Raw genomic sequence first — 22,384 nt, 5'->3', positions numbered from 1 at the left:
GTGCAACCCTCTGCAGGAGGTGGTCCCCCTAAGGGAGCAGCCGTGGATTGGGAAGAGGCCAGAGCACTCCTAGGGCTAAAGATGTGAGCCTCGTGGTGTAGCAGCAACTGCTCATCGGAAATCTCCTCCTGGGGATGCGTGCTCGGTACAGGTTGGGCAGAAGCAGAGCGAAAGCCTGCACTTCTCGCACCATTTAAAGTACCCTGCAGGCCCCGAGCAGCTTGACTAAATGAGTTACGTCGTGGCAAGGCGCCTCCAGTTGAGGCTCGTGTCCACAGGGGACCCTCTTGTGCAGAATGACTGGAGCTTTCCTCTAAATCGCAACTAAAGGCGGGGTCCTCGTCACAAGTGTCACACAGCTGGCTCTGAGCTTTGCCCCCGTTAGGGTCGGAAACAGCGTTTCCCGCCTTCTCACCTTCGCTCTGCAGCGCACTTTGGGGTGCTTGAGCCTCTCCTTCTAGCTGCAGGCCCTCTGCATATTCCTTGCCTATCCTATATGGGGTTTCCTGCTCTCTTTCTAAGTTACCCAACAAATTCTTGAGAGCGTGGTGGTGGTGCTTATTTCCCGCATGGGGGTCCGGAGGCTGCGCGAGCAAGGCCGTTCCGAAGTTTTGCACTTCTGCTGCAGCAGCGGCAGCCGGTAGCTGGCGTGGTAGTCTCTGCTGCTGCTGCTGCATGAAGACGACACCCCCAGGGACGCCTTTGGGCCCCTCCATAGATTGGTGGAGGGGCCCTTCCGTGAAGGGGGGGGGGGGCCCAAAGTTGGTCCTCTCAGGAAGCTGTTGCTGCGGCCCCTGCAGGCGACCCTGAGTTTGCATGGCATAGGCCTGCCACTGCTGCAGGCGATGATGTTGCTGCTCTTCCCTACTGGGCGTAGGAGGAGAGACTGAGACTGAATTGCACGGAGGAGAGACGAGCTTCGAGGGGACCAGGGGCCCCTTGTAGACGAGGCGGCTGAACCCGGGGGTCGGGGGAGGGGCCCCTGGGGCCCTTCGTGGGACCCCAGAGGAGAACACAGCTGTCACGAAAGGGGGCCCCCGTCGCGCAACAAAGGGGGCAAGAGGATGCGCGAGCGGCTGCCCTTCGTTGGGAATCACCGGCCCCTGGACGATTCCCTTCAGGGGCCCCGAGGGGCCCCCTCGGCTGTGGCCCTTTCGAGAAGAAGCCTCAGATATTAACGTTTGTGCAGGGCTTTGTGGCACTCCCCCCCCAGTGCTCACAAAGCCTTGGCACATGTCAGGGTTACCCCACGAATTGGAGTGGAGGCCTTGATTCATGAAGAGTGGCATCATAAGGCCATGCCCCTGCTGGGAAGTCAACCCGCAGAGAGGCAGGCGAGCCGACAGCCGCGCAGATCCCTGCACGGTTCCTGCGCCGACATGCAACTGAGCCTGAGCTTGGGGCCTCTGGCCCCTAAGACCCTTCTGTTGCCAGAGAAAGGCCGCCGGGGGCCCCTGGCTAAATGTCTGCACTCCCCCGGGATGTATTTTGAGGGGGGCGCTGCTTTGGGAATCCTGAAAGGCCCCCCCGTGTTGAAAGGAATGCTGCATCGCCACTTTGGAGGGCTGCAAGACGGCGCCAAGGGGTTGAGACCCCTTTGTTCCCCCCGCGAAGCCTTCGGGGCCTCTGTTGTTGCAGTTCATATTGGCAGCGTGATACTCCTCTCAGGCACCCTTCTGTACTGTGCACGAATGCTGAGACCTCGCTAAGCAGAGGCTCCTGGAAAAAGCTCTTCGCGCGCGTAGCGGCTCGAACAATGCACAATAAAGGGCACTACATGTCGGACTGCAATGAAGAACAAGCCTTGAGGGGCTAGTGGGTCTTTCGATACGCAGATCCGCCAAGGCCCCAAGAGGAAATCGGCAACGGTACCCCTTTTCAACGCTGGAAGGAAGGGCGGAACGTCAGAGAGCCCTCGTAGACAGATGGAAAAGACACGCGACTGGCTTGTACAGAAAGAACACGTGTCTTTGTGGGCCTCCGATCTCCGGAGCTTTCCTGGGGTGATGCGCACTCCTAATAGACTGTCTCACTCTCCATAAAAGCTCTCATCAAGCGAGAGAATAAGCCGGCTAGACACTTCAACGCAAGGAGAAGAGAAAGACCTCAGTTACGGGCTGTTGGAGGGACACAGGATTGCCTGCTGCAACAGGATGAGGGTCCTTGAGAGGGGGAGAGACGCTTCGTTTGATAAGAAACGACTAAAGAGATGCACAATAAAAGATATTTGGAAATCATAGACAGAAAATATGCGGTTTCTAGCGGCGGTCTCCTTTGTTGACTGCAGGCAACAACAGACCTCAGAAGCCAGACGTGCAGTAGGTTGAATACACTCAACTAAGAGGTAAAGAGACCAGATGCTGGGTACAAATGAAAAGCTTCAAAGATCTGCAAAAGAAATTCAACAAAGTATGGGGAAAACGATACACGTTCTCCAATAGAAGTCGGCTGCAGCACCACCGGTCAAGCGATACCCGAGATGTCTGTACACCAGGGACACCGTGTCTGTGGCTCGGCCTAAAACACCCCCAAAAGTTCAAAATGATTTAAAATATCGGCGTAAAAAGTCGTTTCAAGGTCAGAACTCCGGGACTGGTCATCAATATGCGTTGGGCGTCGCCCTTTCCGCAGCCCTGAGGCAGACGAGGAAGGCACAGCCTCCCGCCCTCATCTCTTCGTCCGTTTTGTCTCCCATCGCTGCCCTGAGCGGCGGCCCCGGAAATCGACAGTGTACTACAGTGGGCTTTTAAGGTAAAAGGCGTATGCTCTCCCTTTTTACAGAAGCACACGGCTTTTACATGCATGAAGCCAAATGCGAGCCAACACCGAGCAATGCCAACAGATTGGCTCGCGCCCCAACAGCATATTGAAAAACATGACTCAGATCCTTGTTTTCCGTCTTCTTCAGTTATCACAGTACACTAGAGAGATCTGCAACGTATAACCTAAAGAATTGAGGGGCAGCCCCATGTCGATAAAGCTCCCGATGCCTGGCAGGCCGCTCCAAGTAGAACGGCAGATAAAATTCCAAAGAGCATATCCTCCTGAATATGGACATGCTCACATTTGTGTCCTTATGGCTGGTAGAATACGCATGCACTCCGCATTGAGGCGCGGACTTTGTGCACTCAGTGTGAACAGCAAATACCTCGACTGGCGTCAAGTTCAAACCCAATCCCTAGTAGGAAACTTTGGATCGGTAATAAAAATCTCCGGCTAAGTCCTTGTGCACTTACAAAGTCTTCTCCAAGGTTAATACATGAGCTCCATGTGTTTACCGATCAGTATCCTGAACCCTGAATTGGAAGCATGCTACCGATTGCCGGAGTCAAGGGGTCTAAAGCGCTTCATTTAAGGTGCAAGGTGTGAGGCTCCATGCATGCCTCGAGGCTCTACATACATGCTAGAAAGCTATGGAGTGCTTTTACAAAACAGGTTCTCCCTCAATCACCACACGCTCCTCAGGACTCCCCGTTTGAACGAAGAGGGGCAGTTAGGGTGCACTTTGCTGCACGTTCTAAGCACTCCAAACATTCACAGCTAGCCCTACATAGCATCCAACACATCTGCATACATTGTTGTGTCTGTTTGTGTCGATCAAACACTGCATTGCGATAAATGAGATGTACAAACAGGCAGATCAATTAGTCAACTTATGAGTAATTCTGCAAAAGCAACATGTGTAGTAGGAAGTGCTGAAATGAGACAAAGCCCGCGACACTAACTCCTTTCCGCTTTGCGCTCCTTCCTTCCGGTGTCTGCGTACGCCAACCCTTAGCAGCCCCCCGGAAAGACACTCAAGACAATAGATGAGTATTCCTTCAAGAAAGTCCAGGCTGTCGTCGTCCTCACCCCACATGGTTGGGGCTTGAGGGGAGAAAGTACAGCAGCGTTGCACAAAATTGCTCCTGATAAATAGTCCTGCCACTTGAACAGAGTAGATACACAGTAGTCTAGCGTACAGGCAACTGCACACACTGTGTTCGCACATGAACTTAGCCCTGATTTACAGGAAATAGACAGCCAAACCCTAGAGCAAACGCGTTTTCAGGCTTTCAGAAAAATCAATTGAACCTCCGCGTGTTCCCGATAATATGAGAATGCACTCATAGAGGGAAAGGAAACTTGGGATCGAAAAGGATCAGTTGAATAGAGTAATGTGCACACACGCAAGCAAAGCAATATAACCAAGCAGCGGAAAAAGCACGGCACGAAGTCCCCGACCGACGTGTTGAGAGGACCATTCTGTCATATCCACCAGTTGCCGGGAAACTTATTGTAGAAGAAGGGCTTGCCTTTTCTGAGATCCTTAGTACAGAGGACGAGTAGTACGTACTGCCCGGTACATAGCTCAGACTCCCGCCCGAGCTTCCTAGACCCTTTTCGTTGCCGCTAGGAGTGCTGAGTGAATGAGTGTATTGCTTACTTATCTGGCGTTCAAGCGGCTACTTTTCTGGGATTTTCCACCATATTTGTCATCACTGCTTGTGGTTCAGGATACAGGAAAGAGGCAGGGGGCTGCACGTGTGGAGTCCTCGTGACTGTGTGGCCAATGCAGAAGGACGCGCAGCACGTAAGAAGCAGTACTCTGTGTCACGCCATCACCTGCATCTCTAGAGGCAACAATAGGATGGCACAGGCTTGGCTGACAGGCTCATAAGCAAAAGAGCCCAAGCAACGACTCTTTATTTCCAGCTTTTTCTTGCTGCATTCAAGTATTGGGAGGCAGATAACGCCCAAGCCATCCATCTCCTTGATAGGATGCATAATGCCTTTTTATTTGCCATCCAAGACTCTAAAAAAGAGCCTTTCGTAGGCTGGAGTGCCTCAATTGTTCTACGAAGTGTCGTCCATGGATTAATCTAGCTGCTTAATATTCTAGATATGAAGGCGCGAGGTAGAGTGTCCGTATTAAGCAGAGCAGCAGGGAGCCTCCGCTTGCTTGGGCGTCATACGCTTCGCTCCTCTCCAGCTGTAGGAGGAGGAAGCACGCTGGAGTGGAGAGCCATCAATTGGTAGGCTGATAGGTGACGCGAACGCCGACAGCAGAGAGGATACAGAGATATATTGCGCGAATAGATACATATGTGTTTGACTGTGTGCATACAAAAGTATTTTTTTACAGCATGGTGTGTTTCCGTAAATATCTATAGATGGAACCAAGCACAATGGATAATAGACGCAATCGCGATGTCTGGCGTATCGATTTATTTACTCCTCGCAGATCCATTTTGACAGAGATCTGGGCGAACTCTGAGCTTGAATATCCCAAACAGCGAAGCTCTATTCTGGAAAGCCCAAGGGGAAAACAGGGTTTGGCCTTTGATCGCACGTGTGGATGTAGATCGGCCCCACCGTATTACCGTACAAACGGGTCGGTGTTTCTTTGGAAGTACTTTTTCGCCCGCTAAAGGTATTTTACTTACTCGATCGAAAATTCAGGTTCGTTTATATAAAATGGTGTTGAGGCTAGTGCAATTGCTGCTGCCATTGACTGCCAACGAAGGCAAACGATAGTGCTCACAGTATTGTTCCCAAGCTGAGCCATTAATTGCTGGAAGGGCTCCTCATAAAACAACCCCCTATATAAAATCGTAGCTCTAGGGATATCCAGGGCGCGAAATAGAGAATTAGATGGCTGTAACTCTCCCACAACAGCGACAGCACCGCTGACCAGCTCGATCTACGAGGAACCAGGCAGATGAACGATTTGTGGCGTTGGAATTGACAAAGATGGCGTGCTTTGGGGGCAAAGCAGCCGTTTTAGGACAAGAATTTGCAGAAATTGTGCAACCAAGGCAGCTAATCAAGCTGAGCTCTTCAGGCAGCCGGTATACACAGAGGGAGTCTTGGCCAGGGTTCTAGGTCCTCCGCAGTTTGGCATCCGAGTTCAACTTCTGTGTTGAAGCGCTCTATAAAAGGCGCCAAGCGCAGTCTTAAGGATGTGCAGTGCACACCTGGTATGTACCTTGGGTTTTACGCTTAACCCTTGGCAGTTACGCCTGTCAGCCCCTGGTCCTTTGGCAGCCAATGGCAAACCTGGGGGCACCTAAACATAGGATTCTCGTACCGCATCTGGGAACTGAAAAACGCTGCAGCGCCTATTCAGGTGAAGTGCGACCCGCGGGATACCATTCTCTGTGCTGATATAGCTCATTGTTCACCAGAAAAATCGAAGTGTGTGCCGCCAGTATCTCCGACTCAGCAGCGCTAAGCCGCCCCCTGTTATTCTTCTAAATATACGTTAAAAGCTACCTTAAGAGGCCGTAGAAAGCTCCGGAGGCATTGGAGCAAAACTTTACCCATTAAACAGCATGTTTTGCATCGGTTCATCACGACATGCGCGATCACCAGGAGACGCGTTGTGACTGCCTTTCGACCATCTGACGGGCGCAACAGGAATTTAATCATCTCTTCCAATTGTGAATTTTACAATTGGAACCACAGTTACCAAAGCCTCTCGAGGAGGCGACGGAGGGCCTAGAGGCGATGATGGTAGCCCACTGCCACCGCGGGCACAACCGCATAGCTTCTACCTCACGGGGGTCTCTCGTTGTTAATTTGAAGGAACAAGGTAAAATCAACTACTGAATTTCAACTAAGAAAGAGCCCTCCGCAGCGTAAATTATTTCTCGCAGGCAAATTGGGGCTGCGGCAGGAAATTACCGCATGCCGGCTGCAACCCGAGTGATCGAGCGGTGCATTTGAATTGAGGCAGTAATGACTTTTCGTGCGCTAAGCAGTCTGGAGCGTTTTCTTATGTGGACGGGCAAAACCAAACGCCACAACCCCAGCGGGAAAATGGACGTCATAGTCCCCTAGTTCTCTTGCAGCTGACTACACTTCAGCGTCTCTTGTTGCTTCCTCGCATCCTCACAGCCTTCCGGAACACTCTACAATGCCAGGAGATGCAGATCACGGCCTCGCAGTGGCGGCAGATCTTCCGCGGACGGTGCCGCCTTCTGCTCAGGTGACTCCTTCCAGCTTTGCTGACTGTCAGCCTGCGCCGCATGTGACGAATGCACGAGCTTTGAACCACGACGGCGAACCTTTGACACCCGCGGGGCTTTTTTCTCCAGCAGCACGCTCTCCTCCAGCACAAGTGCCGCATGCAGAAATGCGGCGTCACTCCGGCACAACTGTTCAGGAGAGTGGCCCCAACCCCGACGACTCCCGGCAGTTTTCTTCCCCCGCATCTCCGCCTCCCCTAGGCGTGCCGCTTGCATGTCAGTCCTCATATGTGCTGCCCGCCCATGCAGAAGGAGAACAGCCGTACCGCCGCTGCCGATCCTCCGGTTTGGGGCACAATTCGCCTCAAGGCTCCAGCAGCGTGAGCTTTCTTGAGGCCTTTCATCGGCGGCAGCGCCAGCAAGTCTCCTCAGAGCTCAAGAGGAGAGACGAAGCTCTGCACACGCTCAATCAGTGGCGGGGAAACACCCCCCAAGGGTCTCTCCGCCTGACTGCCCGCACCCCTGCAGCACCCCCCTCCCCCCCCCAAGCGGCCTCCGATGCATCCACGAGGCGCCAGTTGGCGGGAGAAATGGTTGCCCTCTTCAGCAGCTTGTCGTCGACGAAGCAGCAGCAGGCATCCGCAGCTTGCCGGCAGACTATTGGTCAGCTGCAGCAGCAGCAGGGGCACCTCGGACAGCTCATCAGGCGCTTGCGTTCCTCTGCCTCGGTTCCAAAAGCGAGAGGGGTTCTCGTCAAGGCTCGCTCCCTGCAGCTGCAACTGCAGATGCAGCAGCAAGAGCACCGCCCCTGCGGGCATCACAGACGGCTGCCAGCTCCCCTGCTGCTGCCGCTGCCGCAAGTCAGCAGCAAAAACATGTCACAGGGGGTGCAGAAGCAGCAGCAGCAGTGTTCGGATCCTTGGCGCCGTTTGCTGCGGCGCGTAAGGCCAAGAAGGCGCAGAGCTTCTCTGCCTCCTTCCCTGCGTCTCAGGAAAGGATCAGCAGGTGCCAGGAGCTCAGGCTCTGCCTGCTCCGACGTTTTACTGGAAGCAGCGCGTGGAGAAGGAGTGGTGCCTCCCGCTTCTGCTACAGGCTGCGACACGGAGTCAGCCGCAGCCGCTGAAGCCGCCGCAGAGTTCTCCGCTGCCGTAGACCGTTTCAGCAGCAGCAGAAATCGCACTGCCAGTGCGGGCTGGAGGCCCCCTCGGCGTGTCTCTCCCTCGGGAAGCCCCTTGACAGTGCGCGAGTGGGCAGAGGAGCTGATGCAGCAAGCGGAAGCAGCGTGTTGTGCCGCTGTTGGTGCTTTTCCGGAGGCTATCCATGCCGCTCTGGTCAAGTCTTTGGAGGCCCTCTCAGGGGCCTTTCATCTGCACATTCTGAAGACGCAGCGCCGCCTCGAGGTGGCAGCTCTCCTCGAACAGAGACGGATGCGGCCAGATCTTCTTGCGAGCCGCTCAAGGCTTGTCGAGCGCGCAGCAGCCGCTGCGCTGAGCGGCAGTCTTGAGAAAGCCGTGAGGGGCCCCCGTTTTTCTCTGGGGCCTCCTGGAGCTGCCCTTTCTGTCTGCCAAGCAAGAAGTGTGTCTGGCGGCAGTGCTCCCGGAGGAGCGGCATGCGCTGCTGAAGGGCAGCACGAGGAGGAAGGCAGTCTGGCCACGGCGTGTGCAGTCGCTGCTGATGCTGCAGATCTGCCTGCTCTCTGCGGTAGCAGCATGAGCAAGAAACAGGGGGGGACGGGGCACAGCGCGTACGGGGAGGAAGACACCAGCTTGCTGGAGGCAGAGACGGATTGCGAATATCTGTTGGGGAGGCAGCTGCTGCCTTATGAGCGGATGCTGCTGAAGTATAGGGTGCTGCGGAAGAATGGGTATGGCAGAGGGGGGGGGGAGGGGCCTAGCGGCAGCAGTGCCCTAGGCGACGAAGACCTCCTAGAGACACGGCTTGTTGAGGAGTTGCTGCTAGCGGTAGAGGAGGGGACGGCACTCCCAGGGGACTTATCATCAGGGCCTTCTGAGGAGTCCGACGTTTGGGCTTTGTGGGGGGGTGACACGCACTCGGATACGGCAAAGATCGAGCACCTGCTTGGCCTTGTCGGTGAACTGCAAAAGGCAGATCGCCAGCAACGCAAGCACGTCTCTCAAAAAATTCTAGAGCAGGCAGATTCCATGCCCGACGAGGAACGCATGCTGCGCTCCTTCTTCCTAAATGCCGCTCCGCCGGCCGCTCCAGAAGAGCTGCTGCCGCAGCGTCAAGGAGCCCCAGCAGAAGCAGGGGGGCCCCCTGCAGGGGGGCCCCCTGAGACGGCGAGGCCAGAGGCCCCTTCGGGCGAGGCCTCAGCGCAAAGTGTAGAGCCTGCAGAGGGGCCAGCAAATGCCTCTTCCACTGGGGAGAACCTGTACAAGGCGCATTACCTTTTGGGGCCTTGGAATAGCAGTAGGCTGTATTCCTTCCCGCCAGCGCAACAGCCCAGGCAAAGGTGACAAAAGGCTCGATGGAAGCGATCTGCCACGCGCAGCTGCACACGTTGTAGAGCAGCACCATGCAGCTGAAGCTGCCTGTTAAGACGCCTGGCCGCGAGCAGTGCACCCTGCTGCTTTGCGCTCACACGCCAAGTGCTGCTGTTGCGGCCGACGGGCGCTCAGACGGCACGCATGCAGAGCGCGCCGTGCGCGTTCTTTCTTTCGCGTCTCGCGAACGGAAGCAGAGTGCCTCTGGCGGCTGCGCGTCTTCCTAAATAGATTTCGGATTTCGCGTGGACCCTCTTAACCGAGCCTCGTTTGGAGATCCTGCTTTCACTTTCGAGCGGCAAGGCTCTCGCCCCTCCCCGCGTGCCCCCCTCGAACCTTTATAGTTCTTAGCCAGCGCTCGACGGGTGGCCACAGGGCCCTACCCGGCCGCGCTTTTCTCAGATATATCTTCAGCTGCTTGACATGCATTAGCCCAGGGTGGCTGTACACTGCATCCAGCAGATGCATTCAGAAGCACCAAAAACTGCAGAAGCACTGCCGGGAAACAGCGGGGGCCACCTGCAAGCCAGCAGACGACAGGCTTTAAGGGGTCGCCAGGACGAGGGGAAGGCTAACAGAGAAATACGAGGCATAAATAAGGCCAGACCTTCACAGCAGAGCTCTCGTGGGAGCAGCTGCACAAACCTTCAAGTCACAGACTGCGTCTGTACTCGGCAGGAGTAAGCAGGCTTATCCAAGCGCCCCGGCCAGGGGGAACTGCTCCCTTTTTCCTGGTGCGCAGCTTTTCCTCTGCATGACCTTCTCACCCCACAGTACGGAGGTGTACTAAGGAACGCGCGTGTCTGCCTCGCCGGAGGCGTGCTTAAGGAACGCGCGTGTCTGCCTCGCCGGAGGCGTGCCTAAGGACGCGCTATTGCCATGCTACACAAAGATGGTGTGGACGACGAACCAGCTCTCAATCCTTTTTAAGGGTGCCATGAAGAAAGGAATTGAAAAAGACACGAAAAAGCCGTCTCACCCAGCATGCAGGGTCTAGAACATCTGCAGCCTCTACCGCTCGCCGCACGCCCGCGTACCATTCAGAGGGAAGGCCCTTGTCCTTTTCGGCACAGAAGACGCAGTCTCGCTGTTGCCACAATTACCAGTGCGTGCTCACTAGAGAAGCAGCAACCCCGACTCCAACTCTCATTCCTTATGGAAGAGCGCGCACCAGCCAGTAAGACAGCGACAAGCAAACAATTACTGGCCTTTAAACGGCCGTTTAGCCCTAAAGGTCTCTTACTCATGTGTCGCCTCTTCTAAAGCAAAGGCGGTGGTTTCCCTCAAGGCATGAACCGACCTTAAGGGCAAGTCAGAGTTGCTGCAACCCCCTTCTCCCCTAAGGAACCCCCTGCCGCATTCCCTCCGCCGCTCCTTCTCGCATCTCCCGCGAGGTGTGGGCTCTATTGATTCTATCTGCTCCCTCCTAATTGCGAACCGTCCTGCTTCAGCGGCCTGGGCCTGCTGCTTGCTGCCTGACTTGGCAGCAAACAGACGGACTGCGTGTCTCTCACAACGGTTAGCCACGCGTCTCTCTGCCACGGCGTGAAAGCTCCTTCCTCTACGGCGCGCTGCCGACACTAAGACAGCCGTTCTGTCACACTGAAGACCTGGCCTCAAGAGCTAAACAGCAGTTGCACTAGACAGCAGGGTACAGCCGGAACAGGAAGAGCAAGCCACCCCACGCAGACACAACTTCCCCCTTCGACGCTCTTGCCCCTCCTGCAAACCCACTTGGCCCCAGCCACCACACCAGGCACCTCGCCACTGCGTGCGCGCATGCGCAAAAACACCCGACTCCCCAGGAAAAGAACACAGTCCAAACAGCTGCGGGCTTTATTTCGACTATGAGCCGCTGCTGCATCACTGCGCGTCACAACTTTTGCCGGCACGGGGAAGCTTACCACCCCTCCCCCGTCTCAACTAGCCAACCCTTTCTCCCTCCCTCGCCCCTGCAGTTGACGCAAGGGCAGCCTTTCTTCCTCCTCCGGCACCGTTTAGCACCGCGTCTTCGCAACGGCCACCCAACAAAAACACGAAAAGCATCCAGAGATCTCCCCGGCCCCAAGGACGGAAAAGCGGCTCTCTATGCGCAGACCCTTTATCCCTCGAAATTTCGCCACACAACCGACAAGGAAAAAAGGCCTTCCGCGCCGTCCCTAAAGACCTTCCATGCAATGCCTACTGCCCCGCAGGCGTTGCTAAAAATCTAATTTTTCATCTCCGTCCTCTGCTGTAGGCTAGTGCCCCTGGCCTGTACGGCAGCGCGTGAGCTGACGGTAGGGGGAGGGGAAAGCGGCATGCGCCGAGCGAGACTCAGTACTGCAAAGGCAACGAAAAGCACACAGACAACCCCCATGCGCAACAGATGCCACCGTCTTGATGAATAGCTCCGAGAACGCATGCGAGCATGCGTGTGCGGCGAAGGCCCCCCACCCCCACCCCCAATACTTTTAACAACTTTATTACGGCATACACACACACACAGTCTGTCCAAGACTCCAAAGGCGTTTGTGCTGGCCCTTTCCCCTCGTTGACTTGCAAAACATGAAGAAGTCCAAGTGAACAAAACTATGCCACGGAAAAAAAACAACTATCCCTTTCCTGCCTTTGCCCCCCCTCCGTCCTTCCCTGGTAAGGAGAGAGAGAGAAATAGAGAGAGAGAGAGGACAGACGGTCCTCTCTTTCTGTCTCTTTCTCTTGCCGACTCGCAGAGGAGAATAGAAAGCGGAAGGGGGGAGCAGTCTGGCCTGCTCTGCCCTGCTCTACTCAGGCATGTCTACACGAGGAGGCGGCAACGCCACCTCTCTTTACCGGAGAGGCTGGCTGCCGCTAAGAAGAGGCTGACCTGTGGTCTGCTCTTTGTGCCGCGTTCGCTGCGATCCTCCCCACTTCGATGTTTCATGACGGGACCGCTGCTGCTGCTGCTGCCAGCAGCGCTTGTAGCGTAGCGGGTGTACACTGGAGAGGCAGAAGCCCCCGCTGTCGCGTAGAAAGACGAGGCACTGGCAGCCGTAGGAGCGACAGCAGTTCCTGTCGCGGAGGGGTAAGAGGGGTATCTGGAGTGGGGGGCGGCATGATGAGCCCCCCCTACGGAGCCTTGGTGCGCTGCGCTGTACTGCGTTGAGGCACTGGAGGCTGCCACCGATCCCTCTCGCTGAGGAGTCGTCGTAGCGTAGGCCATGTGGTTCTGCTGCATGCATGCAGGAGCAACCCCCGCAGGAGACGCGCAAGGCGATGGGGCTGGCCGGTGCTGCGGCTGTTGCGGGGGATACATGGAGGCACTTGTTTTCTTGACGGGAGAAGCGGAGGGTGCTGCCGTAGTAGGCTGCTGCTGCTGGTGGCTGCCAGAGGAAGCCCCTGCAGAAGGCCTAGAGGATCCGTAATGAGAGCTGGATCGATGCGCACTCTTCTCCCCTCCGGGAGCTGCTGTACATCCACTGCTGTTGTTGCTGCCCGTTGTTGTGGTGGCTGTCGAGCAGGGGGTGCTCTGCGCTGCGACGGAGGGCACGTGGCGATGGCGTCTTGTTTCCTTCTTCTTGCGAATCACCTCGTTGTACACCTTCTCTCGATAGTCTTCCACCGAGTACCTGCGTCAGGCAGCATGCAACACGTGGGAGCCCCTCCACCACTAGGACCGATGCGCCGCTAGTCATATGCATGCACGCGGGTGTACCTACACTGGGGCCCCGTGCGTACCAACTAAGGCTTTTAAAGGAGACAGCCTGTTTCGAAGAAGGGGGGAGGGGTAAGAAGGACAGCGACACAGAGCCATGCACAGCTAGCTGTGCGTGGGGGGAAGGGGGGTTGGAGGAAGGGGAGACTCCGCCAGAAAGCCGCAGTCCCTTGCCCGATAGAGTGAGAGAGCACGCAACAAGCATCAAAAAAATCGTAAAACGAGAGGGAGGAGAAGATGGCCATGGACCTAGAAATTCTACGGAGACAAGACTCCCCCACTGGAAGAACATCCGCATGTGCGGGGAGAACGGTTCTTTTGTGTGAGCACCCCTTTCTAAAACACACGAAGCCATAATGCTCTGTGTACGGACTTGGTATTATCGTCGATGGGAATGGTAATGATGTGGTCGCAAACGGGCTCATCGTCAGGGTTGTGAAACTGACGCACGTAGGGATGCTCGAGAGCTTTTGCCGCGCTGCACACAGACAACCACCAGGCATACACCTGCCACGCTCACATGCGGCCCTTCTTCTGTAGCAGCAGAAACGGCGGAATGCGAGGCAAAAAGAGACTTGACGCGAAAAGGCACGAAATAGGAGCCCCCGTGAAAAAAAGCGGAGAAGCAGAGAGAGAGAGACAGAGAGAGAGAGTGAGACAGAGAGAAAGAGAGACCGATATCATCGAGAGAGAAACAGTGGGAAATAAAGCACTCTCTACCTGATGCGCTTGAGAGGATTAAATTGAAGGAGCTGGTTTAAAAGGTCCAGTGCCATTGCGGGTGCATCTGGGAAGCAATCTTCAAGATTTCTGCATGCATTCACAAGAGGAGGGGGCGAAACAGGAGACGTTCAGATAGCGGGAGTACAGGAAGGCAGCAAATTCGGTAGGGCGGGCAATGCAGTGTGCAACGCTTATGGAGGGAAAGACTGCGGAGAAGATGGGGAATAGCAAGGTTGTTGCGCTCAAGGAGGAATACGGCGGCACTGATGTGTCGAGACAGGAGACACCCCCCCATGACGGCGAGAGTAACCCCCACTCTACCGTAAAAGGCAGCTGTTCACACAGACAGGTCCTTGACACACGACCCTGAGAAAAGCGTATTGCGTGTCACTGACTTTTGCTTAACTACTGCTAAGCTTTCCATCATTGTCGCGGCAAAAGGACTGCGGATAGCCGCAATGTCTTCAGGAGAGGGTCGCCCCGTTATAGCAACAACGCGCTCGAGCTGATTCATCGTGGAAGTTCCTGAAGGCACCGCAGCAACAGCAATACGGGGATATAGCAGCACGAGGGTCACCCCACAACCCACCGAAATCTGACCTTTTCATAGGAGAGGCACTGCAAAGATACGAGAGAAACTTTGGCCTCGAAGCCGCCCAACCGGAGTAGCCCTCCTTGCCTCCCTCCCTTCCCCTTCCACTACCACATTTTCCCTAGCAACAAAAGAATCGCCACTACCCTGCTCATCTCCGCACACTGGACAAGTGACAATCCAGAAAAAGATGCAAGTCGCAATCAGGGACAGAATTCCATGCGCCTTATGCCTGCTGACTGACCAGGAAAAATAGGCTTTCCACACAGAAGCTCCCCCAAGATACATCCAAGCGACCACATGTCCACCCCCTTCGTGTAACACGTCGACCCCAGGAGTATCTCTGGGGCCCTGTACCACCGCGTTGCCACATAGTCTGTAAGCACCGGATTACTGCCGCCATCGCCACCCTCCGAATGCGCCACTGAACGGGCCAAGCTGTACAGACACACCACACCGCACCAACGCGTGCAGGAGAAGGCGTGCACGACGCAACCCTGCGAAGTTCAGCGAAAAAGCTGAGAAAAAAATATACAGCAAATAATAACTGCACGCGCCGCCTCTCTCCCCTCTCTCCCCCGTCCTCTCCCCCGCAGCACTAAGGAGCTGCGGGAGATTCACTTCTCTAAACCAAGTGGGAAGACCGCTTGTGGCAACTGAACGCCTCAAAGCGGCACGGAAATACTCTGGAATCAAGCTAACACCGCACGCAGTCATGAAACAAAACACGAAAATTACCCAAAATCCGCAACCTTGACTTGACATTCGCTGTTCAGCAAAATGTTCGAGGGCTTCATGTCTCTGTGGAGGAGCTCCCCTACACAGTCAACAACACAAACGACAAGAGGGCTGTCCATCATGAAGCGAGCGCCATAGACGAGCCGCAAAGAAAGACACTTTTCTGCAACTAAGTAGGCAAATCGCCGAGAGGCTCAGCAGACACATACAAACATACAAAAACACAACAGCTAAAGGTATACACATGCGTCTGCACAAACAACACCCTAGGCATACACACATGCCGCCCCCTGCAGCTCCTCCGTTGCTGAGGCGCTTTCCTGGTGCTTTTCCGAGAGGTTCGCTAACAAACATATGTCAAAGTATTATCACATACTGTACCCGAATGCATATACTTGATGGCTCTGAGGAGTTGGTAAATGATATATTGTTTGTGGATCGCCTCAAGGATCTGTGCGCGAATAACCGCGTGCAAATCCGTCTCTGAGCAGACACGCGAAGACGCTCGAGCACAGCACCCTTGAGCGCACAGTATCACCAGGTGCAAGTGTCAATTGCCAATGCTGCCACCCCCCCGGCTCACCCTGCTCCCTGCAAACCATATTTCCGCCGCATCCCTCCTCTCCCTGTCTGCATGCGGACGTGTTCAAGGGGTTCCATGCTCAAAACAGGCATGGCCGGCAAACTGTGACCGCTTCTCCGCAAAGTTCATTGCGGAAGGTTCTCCGCCGTGTGTAAAGCATCAGGCGGGAACGCTTTTGCACTGCCACGAAAACGTCGCAAGCAGCCGTTAAGACACCGAAAAAGCCTCTCAGAATACCCGCCTTCAAGCCATGCGACTCCTTACCCATGAAGTCAAAGACCAAGTAAATATCTCTGTCATTGTCCGCCTTCAAGACATTCATCAGCCGAACAATGTTCTCATGATCAGACAGCTGTTGCAGAAACATGATCTCTCTGAAGGTCCTTTGCGCATCTGTAGCGTTGTGAAAAGCCTCGAATATCTTCTTTAGGGCAACCACCTCATTGGTTCTGCGATCGTAGCTCTTCCAGACCACCCCATAGGCCTAGAATACAATTAACGCATCACAGAGGCAAACACCAGAACCACCGCATGCACTATGACAGCCCTAACTTTCAAGCAAACAAGCACGCATATACACACACACACGAACATCGTACATACAGAGGCAGCCAATTCCATCCATCCTCCACTGAGGATACAATGAACGAGAGCCCTCTATGGCTGGCAACACAGAGGATAGGTGTCCACCCTTCCAAGGCACTTGAACATCCGATTTCAGACCGATTACGGAACCCCCTTCAAGTGCCAAACAACTTTTTCCGCGGCCTCATCCATGCATATGCCAATGAATACACATCCCCCAAACCCTGGCGTTAAAAACAGGAACGCCAAGAAAGGCCACCCCGAGCCTCGTACGCCCACAAAAGAGAATCTCAAGAGCAACCAACTCTGTTGTTGCTCCCACTTCAGCTTCACAAGCCACAGACACACTATAAGCGGCAGCAGTCAGAGCGGCCATCCCGCTTCACCCGCCACCATGGAGCCAAAAGCCGCCTCGCCTTCGAATTCAAAATAATAAGCGAAAGAGCCCTCTCTCATTTCGCAGCGCTACCGCACTTGCCAGCTCAACTGCGATTCCACATGCCACGTAGCGTGAGACATCTGCCGGCCGCTGTACTCTCTGGGGCCCTGTGTGTACTACTTCAAAGGCTACTTGCGCGCAGCTCACCCCCTTTCCGAGCTTCTGAACAATGTCGTATTTGCGGAGGACGTGCTTATCGACAGCTTCACTCATCTTCGAGACAAAAAATCAAAGATTCAGCGCGGCAAGAGGAGAAGGAAAACCTAGAACGACCGCCGCCCCCTTTCGCCGCTAAGGCCTCAACGGCTTGGAGTCTCGGGGCCAGGGATGAGGCAAGAAGTAAAGGGAACCTTACTTCCCTCGAACTCCCCAGCCGCTTAAAGCAGACAAAAGGACCAAGAAGCGGGCAACCTCAATGACTGTCCAATCAAGGGAATATTAGGCTCTTGTTCTATGATTTCTGGTGTTGACTGCTGCAGCTGAGCCGCATGCAGCAGCATCAGCAGCAGCGACTATCTTGTCCAGATGATTAACATAAAAGTGTGTGCGGCTGTTGTTTACGCTCCTCGTGTGGCGCCGGCGATGGACGGGTAGAGTAAGCGTTGAGTCGTGCTGCGGATGCTGGTGCCGGCAAGACCGGAACGCTGGCCAAGTCCCTCTGTTTGACTGCTTCTCTTATAAGCTCTTGAGTGCCTTTGCGTCTCTTCGCTCAAGCTTATGCGGCTGATGAAAGCACAGAAGAAGAGAACAGCTACTACGGTGGGGGCGGGCTGCCTCGGCAGTGTAGTGCGGCAGCAGGGATCCAACGGCAGGCCGCTAGGGACTATGTGAATTTTTCTGAGGTTTCTTACTCAGAATTAAAGCAAACAAAAAACGGGGCGGACGCCGCATTTTCGCCGCAGCAGATGCCTGACGAGGACACATGCTGCTACCGGCTTCCGCGGCGGACAGCCGCCGCCGCGACTCCTTGTTGCTTTTGTTGCTGCCATGAATTCCCCCTCGACTACCTTTTGCCTCTCCCCTGATTAAATTTTATAGTTCTGTTGGAATATAGTCAGCAAAAGGAATAAGGTATGGGCCTGTGCACATATTCCCTTGTTTCGTCATCAATCTGTTGAGCCGCGGGAACTCAAGCTCAATTCTGCTGTGGACGGACCACCGCTTCTATCCCTTTTGCTGTATACTAATGTGTATTATGCGCAGCTTGGTTTGCCACTCATTGGAGCTTTCGTTGTTTCTAAACGCATTTCGTTTGTGAGGACTACCCATTGGGCATCCCAGTTTAAGAGTGGCCCGCAGAGTAGCGGAATTCAAACAATTCGCAGAGATTATCCTCATTGAAAAATGCCAACATTTTCCCTCATAAATCCGTCGAGACACACTAGCGTTAGCCTGAAGCTCCCTCAGAGGTTTGCTAAGTTCTTCTCTGGCCTGCTCCCATGACAATGTACCGCTCCTGTAATGCCCTCTACACGGGGATGCTTTTCGCGCCGAACTCCATACGATGCTTAGTAGGAAGCTATAAAGGGATCGAAAATCGAATTTTCTATTCATTTTGCCCTTCCTGCGAAAATCCAGGATGACGGGGAGGAGGGACAGTGAGCTAGAGTGTACTTTGCTACCAATCCCTTCAGGCACTTCAAACATTCACACTCTAGTGCGCCAAGAGACTAGCAGACATGCACGCAATACCAAATCTTATATCACTAAAAAGTTTTTTGTTCCGCAGCAGATAGAATGCACGAACAACCAAGCAAGTTTGAATCCTCCTGGCTCATTCTTGATCAAATGTATCTAGCGTAGTAAATTGTGTGCAAGTGTGGAAACGCCCGAGAGAACACTCATCCTAACACCTCTTTTAAGCTCCTTCAAGTTTTTGCTGCCCCATGGATGTCTCCCTAGGGCATCCTATATGCTTCTATATAGTTGAGCTGCAGGTAGGCCTTCTCCGGCCTACCACGTTTTAACTCTGGGCGCGCCTTCAGTCCACGACACCATCTTAAGCAAGCGTTTAAGAAGCCCTAAGGAACCACTGTGTGCAGCCTGGTCACACTATGACGGATTTAACTATGTGACTTGTATTTAGAAAGCAGCTGGTTGTTCGGGGTGGTCGTATAGGTTACTTATTGTAGAGCAAGGTAATTCAACTCAGAAATACGCCTACTAATAATGTTTACTTGTGCTCAAGGTTACTGTATGCAACTTGCTGCAGATGTTCGAAGTGCTCAGACGGTGCGGCGGCGTGCACTCTAGCTTTGACTTTACAGCGTATGCCGGAAAAATGTAACCCAACGACTAGGAGAGTTAGTAGGGGCCTTCTTTAACGGGCCAATTCATGGCTTTCTCACAAATTTTGATACGTTTTATGGGTTAGGGGCTTTCTTATGGACAGGTGAAGAAGTATATACTACCAGGATTTACCCTCTCCCTACAAATCTCATTAAAAAACCCGCAATACTGTCTTTCTGCCGCTTCACGATCCTGCGCGGAGTACCTCCGATGGGTTTTGGCTGAATGTGGGCGCATTGATTAGGGGAACAATTTACAACCCAAAGGGTTGAGTGGACCCCGTCATATAGAATTGCCTGGGCCATTGCTTCTGTATATTCGAGTACACGTTTAAACTCTAAACACTAGCGTATGCTGAGCAAAGAACAGACGAACTCAAAATGCAGAAGAACAATAATCTATCTCAGGGTGAATGGCCCATTCATGGTCTAAGGCCGAGCATACACCCAACTAGTGCTCTTACAGAAATCGTACGATATGCAGTTACTGCAGCAGCGCCCGCAAGGCTTTGATAAAAACGTAATGGGGTAGTATATGCGGGGGTTTTGGTGACCGTGATCCCGCCATATCGAGTAAAGCTGTTTGATGGTATACTGGGTAGCTTTATCTGGACTGCGGCCATTCAGAAGGTCTTCTTAAGAGGGAGTAGAGGAGAGTTACATGCGGTAAACCGTCTGCCATTTGCTCTCTCTTTGCCTACGACTTGGCTGCTTTGCTTGAAGACCTGTGAGGAAGGAATACGGTGGTTGGGGTACGGGTCTCCAAGCTAATAGACGCTTCAAGAAGGTTCTCTACAAATCAACAAACCTCTTGGTGCTTAACCCGAAGGCGGACGACCGTGTCAGTGCTTATACAACGTGCAAGAGGGTGGGGAGCCCGTCCCTGACTTAACTGTGCATTTTCATGCCAGTTCGGAGGCTCAAAAGCTGTCCTCGGACTTTTTCCCCAAAATTCAAAATGTTGCTTTTTTGATTTAGCACTGCCGTGGCATCAGGGCCAACAGCATCGTAATGTATGCGCAGAGGGGAGGCAAATGTATTTCACCTTAGCATCCTTTGCGCCAAGCCCCCGCTGGAAGCGAAACGGTTACACGATGCTCTACAAAACAACGAATAATCTTTATGTAATCTGTATGGCTGCGTGCAAGAGCTGTGGCTACAGGGGCTACATGCCTTGGTTTCAGGCCAAATGCAGTACATACGCTGTATTGTCTCAAGAGTCAGCCCAAGGGCTGCTCTCTTTACATCCTCGTAAGCCCAATTACTTTTCCGAGAAAACCCACTTGTTCTTTGCTCACTCCGATTCTCACGTCATGCTAACTCTAATTGTGCTAGCTTCGTTTGAGAACCACTTCAAGCGACGGTATAGTGATACCTCGTCGCACCTTGCGTTCCATCCTGATGAAACAGGCATGTATGGCCTCAGCATACCGGCTATGCTTGAAGTACATCTCTAGCTCAGATCAAATGGGCATCCTGTACGGGTTGGCAGGTCATGAGAGTGTTTTGGTTTGGCCCTGAGACCGTATCACTCTCAGTACCACCTGCCTAGATAGTCCACAGGCTGATATATGTGAACATTATTCACTCTTGCTGCTTCCACTAAATATGTGTATGTTTTAATATCTGACTTGGCCGCAGCACATTGATGAGGGGATCCAGCCAAGCAAACCAAATGCCCATAAGGTCTGAAGATGGAGCAAAAGCAACCCCAATAAAGCTCTTTATTGCGGGGAGAGAACTGGAACTCAAGTTGGAGGGCTATCGCAAAACACTGACAAGCGGAGAAAAGAGAGCAAAGTAGAGAGTTTGTAAGTTGTACCGCCTCTTTGGCTCTGGTGCCAGCAAGGTAAGTAAATGTCTGATCTTCTAGATATCCCGCAAGCCTTCAGCGGAGCCTTTGATGGTGGCAGGGAGGTGCTAAAAATCGAAATAAGCAACAGTGAGCCAGGGAGTAGCATGGAGACAAGGGCTGAGTATCCAACATGCAAAAAGCAGGCTGAAGGAATGCGGTCTGAGTTATCAACAGGCACTAAAAATAGAGCAGTGTAGTCCGTCACCATGAGAGTTTCGGTCCCTAGTCCATCACCGACCCTTGGCTGCTCGTACTGATTCGTGAGTAGTCAACCAGCCTTATTTTACATTTCCTTCTATCCCCACCCCGAAGTGTGTAAAGCTCCATGTAATGTTTCCGTAGTGCCACACGGACCTCAAACCCAATACACTATTCCAAAGAGCTCCCGCCTTTCCTTGCCCTCACCGTTGGAAGCTCCAGCAAGCGGGGACAGGCAAAGCTACGTGCTTTATCCTCTGGCCACTTGGAGTATTCATAGCTAGATGAACGCTATGACTAACGAACAGGCGCACACACTTGATTCTTTTTGTTTCGAGCTATCCTACTCTCCGAAAATACGACACAAGAACGGCCAAATCAGCTGACTGATTTTCATAGAATCGTTCATTATAGGTAACTAATGTTAGGTGCAGCATGGTCAGATGATCAGTATTTTTCGGGAAGAGGGTGCAGTCCAATAATCTGAGGCCGTCTGGGGACTGTGTATTTTTTTCCTGTGTTCAGTAAACGGTAGTGGAATAGAAAAGCAAGATAAATCACTGAACTTTGTGCCATGGCGTAGCATGTCCACATTGTCCAGAAAGGGGTAATATCTGCAGCCATGCAGGTGGGTGGAAGTCAGCCATCAAAGCGAGCAGAAAATCAATTACCGTAAAATCCTGTAACGTGGATGATAGCAAGGGCTGGTGCCCCCAAATCGTGCGATTTCCCCGTCAGCTCCCCACATTATTGAAGTACGGAATTGCGTTAAATTAAATGCAAATCTAACAGGCAGGCAAACATCTAGATATTAAATGTCTGCTGGAAGACTCACTTGAATGCGTATGAAACAAGACAAAGAACGAGGCGCACAAGTAGGTGTCTTTCAATAATACTCGGGCAGCTCTCACTCTAGTCCCTCCATGAAGGCTTAAACCTCCCGACAAGCTGTCCAATGCATCCATCTGAGAGGATGTTATGCTTCTGTAGCACTTTGTTGTCAACCCAGAGGCAGCAGAGGAAAGCGGCGTGCATCACAAGCGTAGCAACCTGGCTGGTAAAAGACACTGGCTTGGAAGAAAGGAAAGGTGCCCCAGTAAACTTGAAAGAAACTTAAAAAATGAAACCAAACTCAACGAAAGCAACGAGATAAACCAACCTGAGCGATTAATCGAAGAAGTTGGAGACTGCCACGCACCGGTGTCATCGCCCGTGGTCACTTCCGGCCATTCATCTAAATCCACCCTGACCCG

At 53.3% G+C, this 22,384-nt stretch overlaps 2 protein-coding genes across 2 annotated transcripts; one reads left to right on the top strand and one right to left on the bottom strand.

Annotated features, from left to right (window-relative positions):
- The first annotated feature begins 6,898 nt into the window (after nucleotides 1-6,898).
- Nucleotides 6,899-9,427, top strand: LOC34617484. The gene is made up of 2 exons (XM_026335400.1): nucleotides 6,899-8,605; nucleotides 8,669-9,427. Exons 1-2 carry the CDS (start codon nucleotides 6,899-6,901, stop codon nucleotides 9,425-9,427), a joined length of 2,466 nt encoding a protein of 821 aa, XP_026191185.1.
- Nucleotides 9,428-12,233: 2,806 nt separating this feature from the next.
- Nucleotides 12,234-17,003, bottom strand: LOC34617486 (extracellular signal-regulated kinase 2). The gene is made up of 9 exons (XM_026335399.1): nucleotides 16,938-17,003; nucleotides 16,031-16,250; nucleotides 15,565-15,666; nucleotides 15,184-15,262; nucleotides 14,690-14,883; nucleotides 14,249-14,378; nucleotides 13,851-13,940; nucleotides 13,504-13,608; nucleotides 12,234-13,044 (listed from the first exon to the last, which is right to left on the bottom strand). The coding sequence occupies exons 1-9, from the start codon at nucleotides 17,001-17,003 to the stop codon at nucleotides 12,234-12,236; spliced, it is 1,797 nt and encodes a 598-aa protein (XP_026191184.1).
- Between the last annotated feature and the right edge of the window lie 5,381 nt (nucleotides 17,004-22,384).

The sequence above is a fragment of the Cyclospora cayetanensis genome, unplaced genomic scaffold (genome assembly GCF_002999335.1).
Source record: "Cyclospora cayetanensis isolate NF1_C8 unplaced genomic scaffold, CcayRef3 CcayRef3_contig_68, whole genome shotgun sequence".
NCBI lineage: Eukaryota > Apicomplexa > Conoidasida > Eucoccidiorida > Eimeriidae > Cyclospora > Cyclospora cayetanensis.
The sequence above is the reverse complement of the archived record's forward strand: the minus strand, read 5'-3'. Positions and strand labels throughout refer to the sequence as shown.

What these genes read in the sequence shown, in the direction of transcription:
- LOC34617484 (XM_026335400.1), top strand. Translation starts at nt 6,899, where the DNA reads ATGCCAGGAGATGCAGATCACGGCCTCGCAGTGGCGGCAGATCTTCCG. An exon ending in AGGAAGGCAGTCTGGCCACG is followed by an intron (nt 8,606 to 8,668) that starts GCGTGTGCAGTC and finishes AGCATGAGCAAG; the next exon opens with AAACAGGGGGGGACGGGGCA.
- LOC34617486 (XM_026335399.1), bottom strand. Translation starts at nt 17,003, where the DNA reads ATGAGTGAAGCTGTCGATAAGCACGTCCTCCGCAAATACGACATTGTT. An exon ending in CTTGGTCTTTGACTTCATGG is followed by an intron (nt 15,667 to 16,030) that starts GTAAGGAGTCGC and finishes GTGTCTGCTCAG; the next exon opens with AGACGGATTTGCACGCGGTT. An exon ending in AATCCTCTCAAGCGCATCAG is followed by an intron (nt 13,609 to 13,850) that starts GTAGAGAGTGCT and finishes GTCTGTGTGCAG; the next exon opens with CGCGGCAAAAGCTCTCGAGC.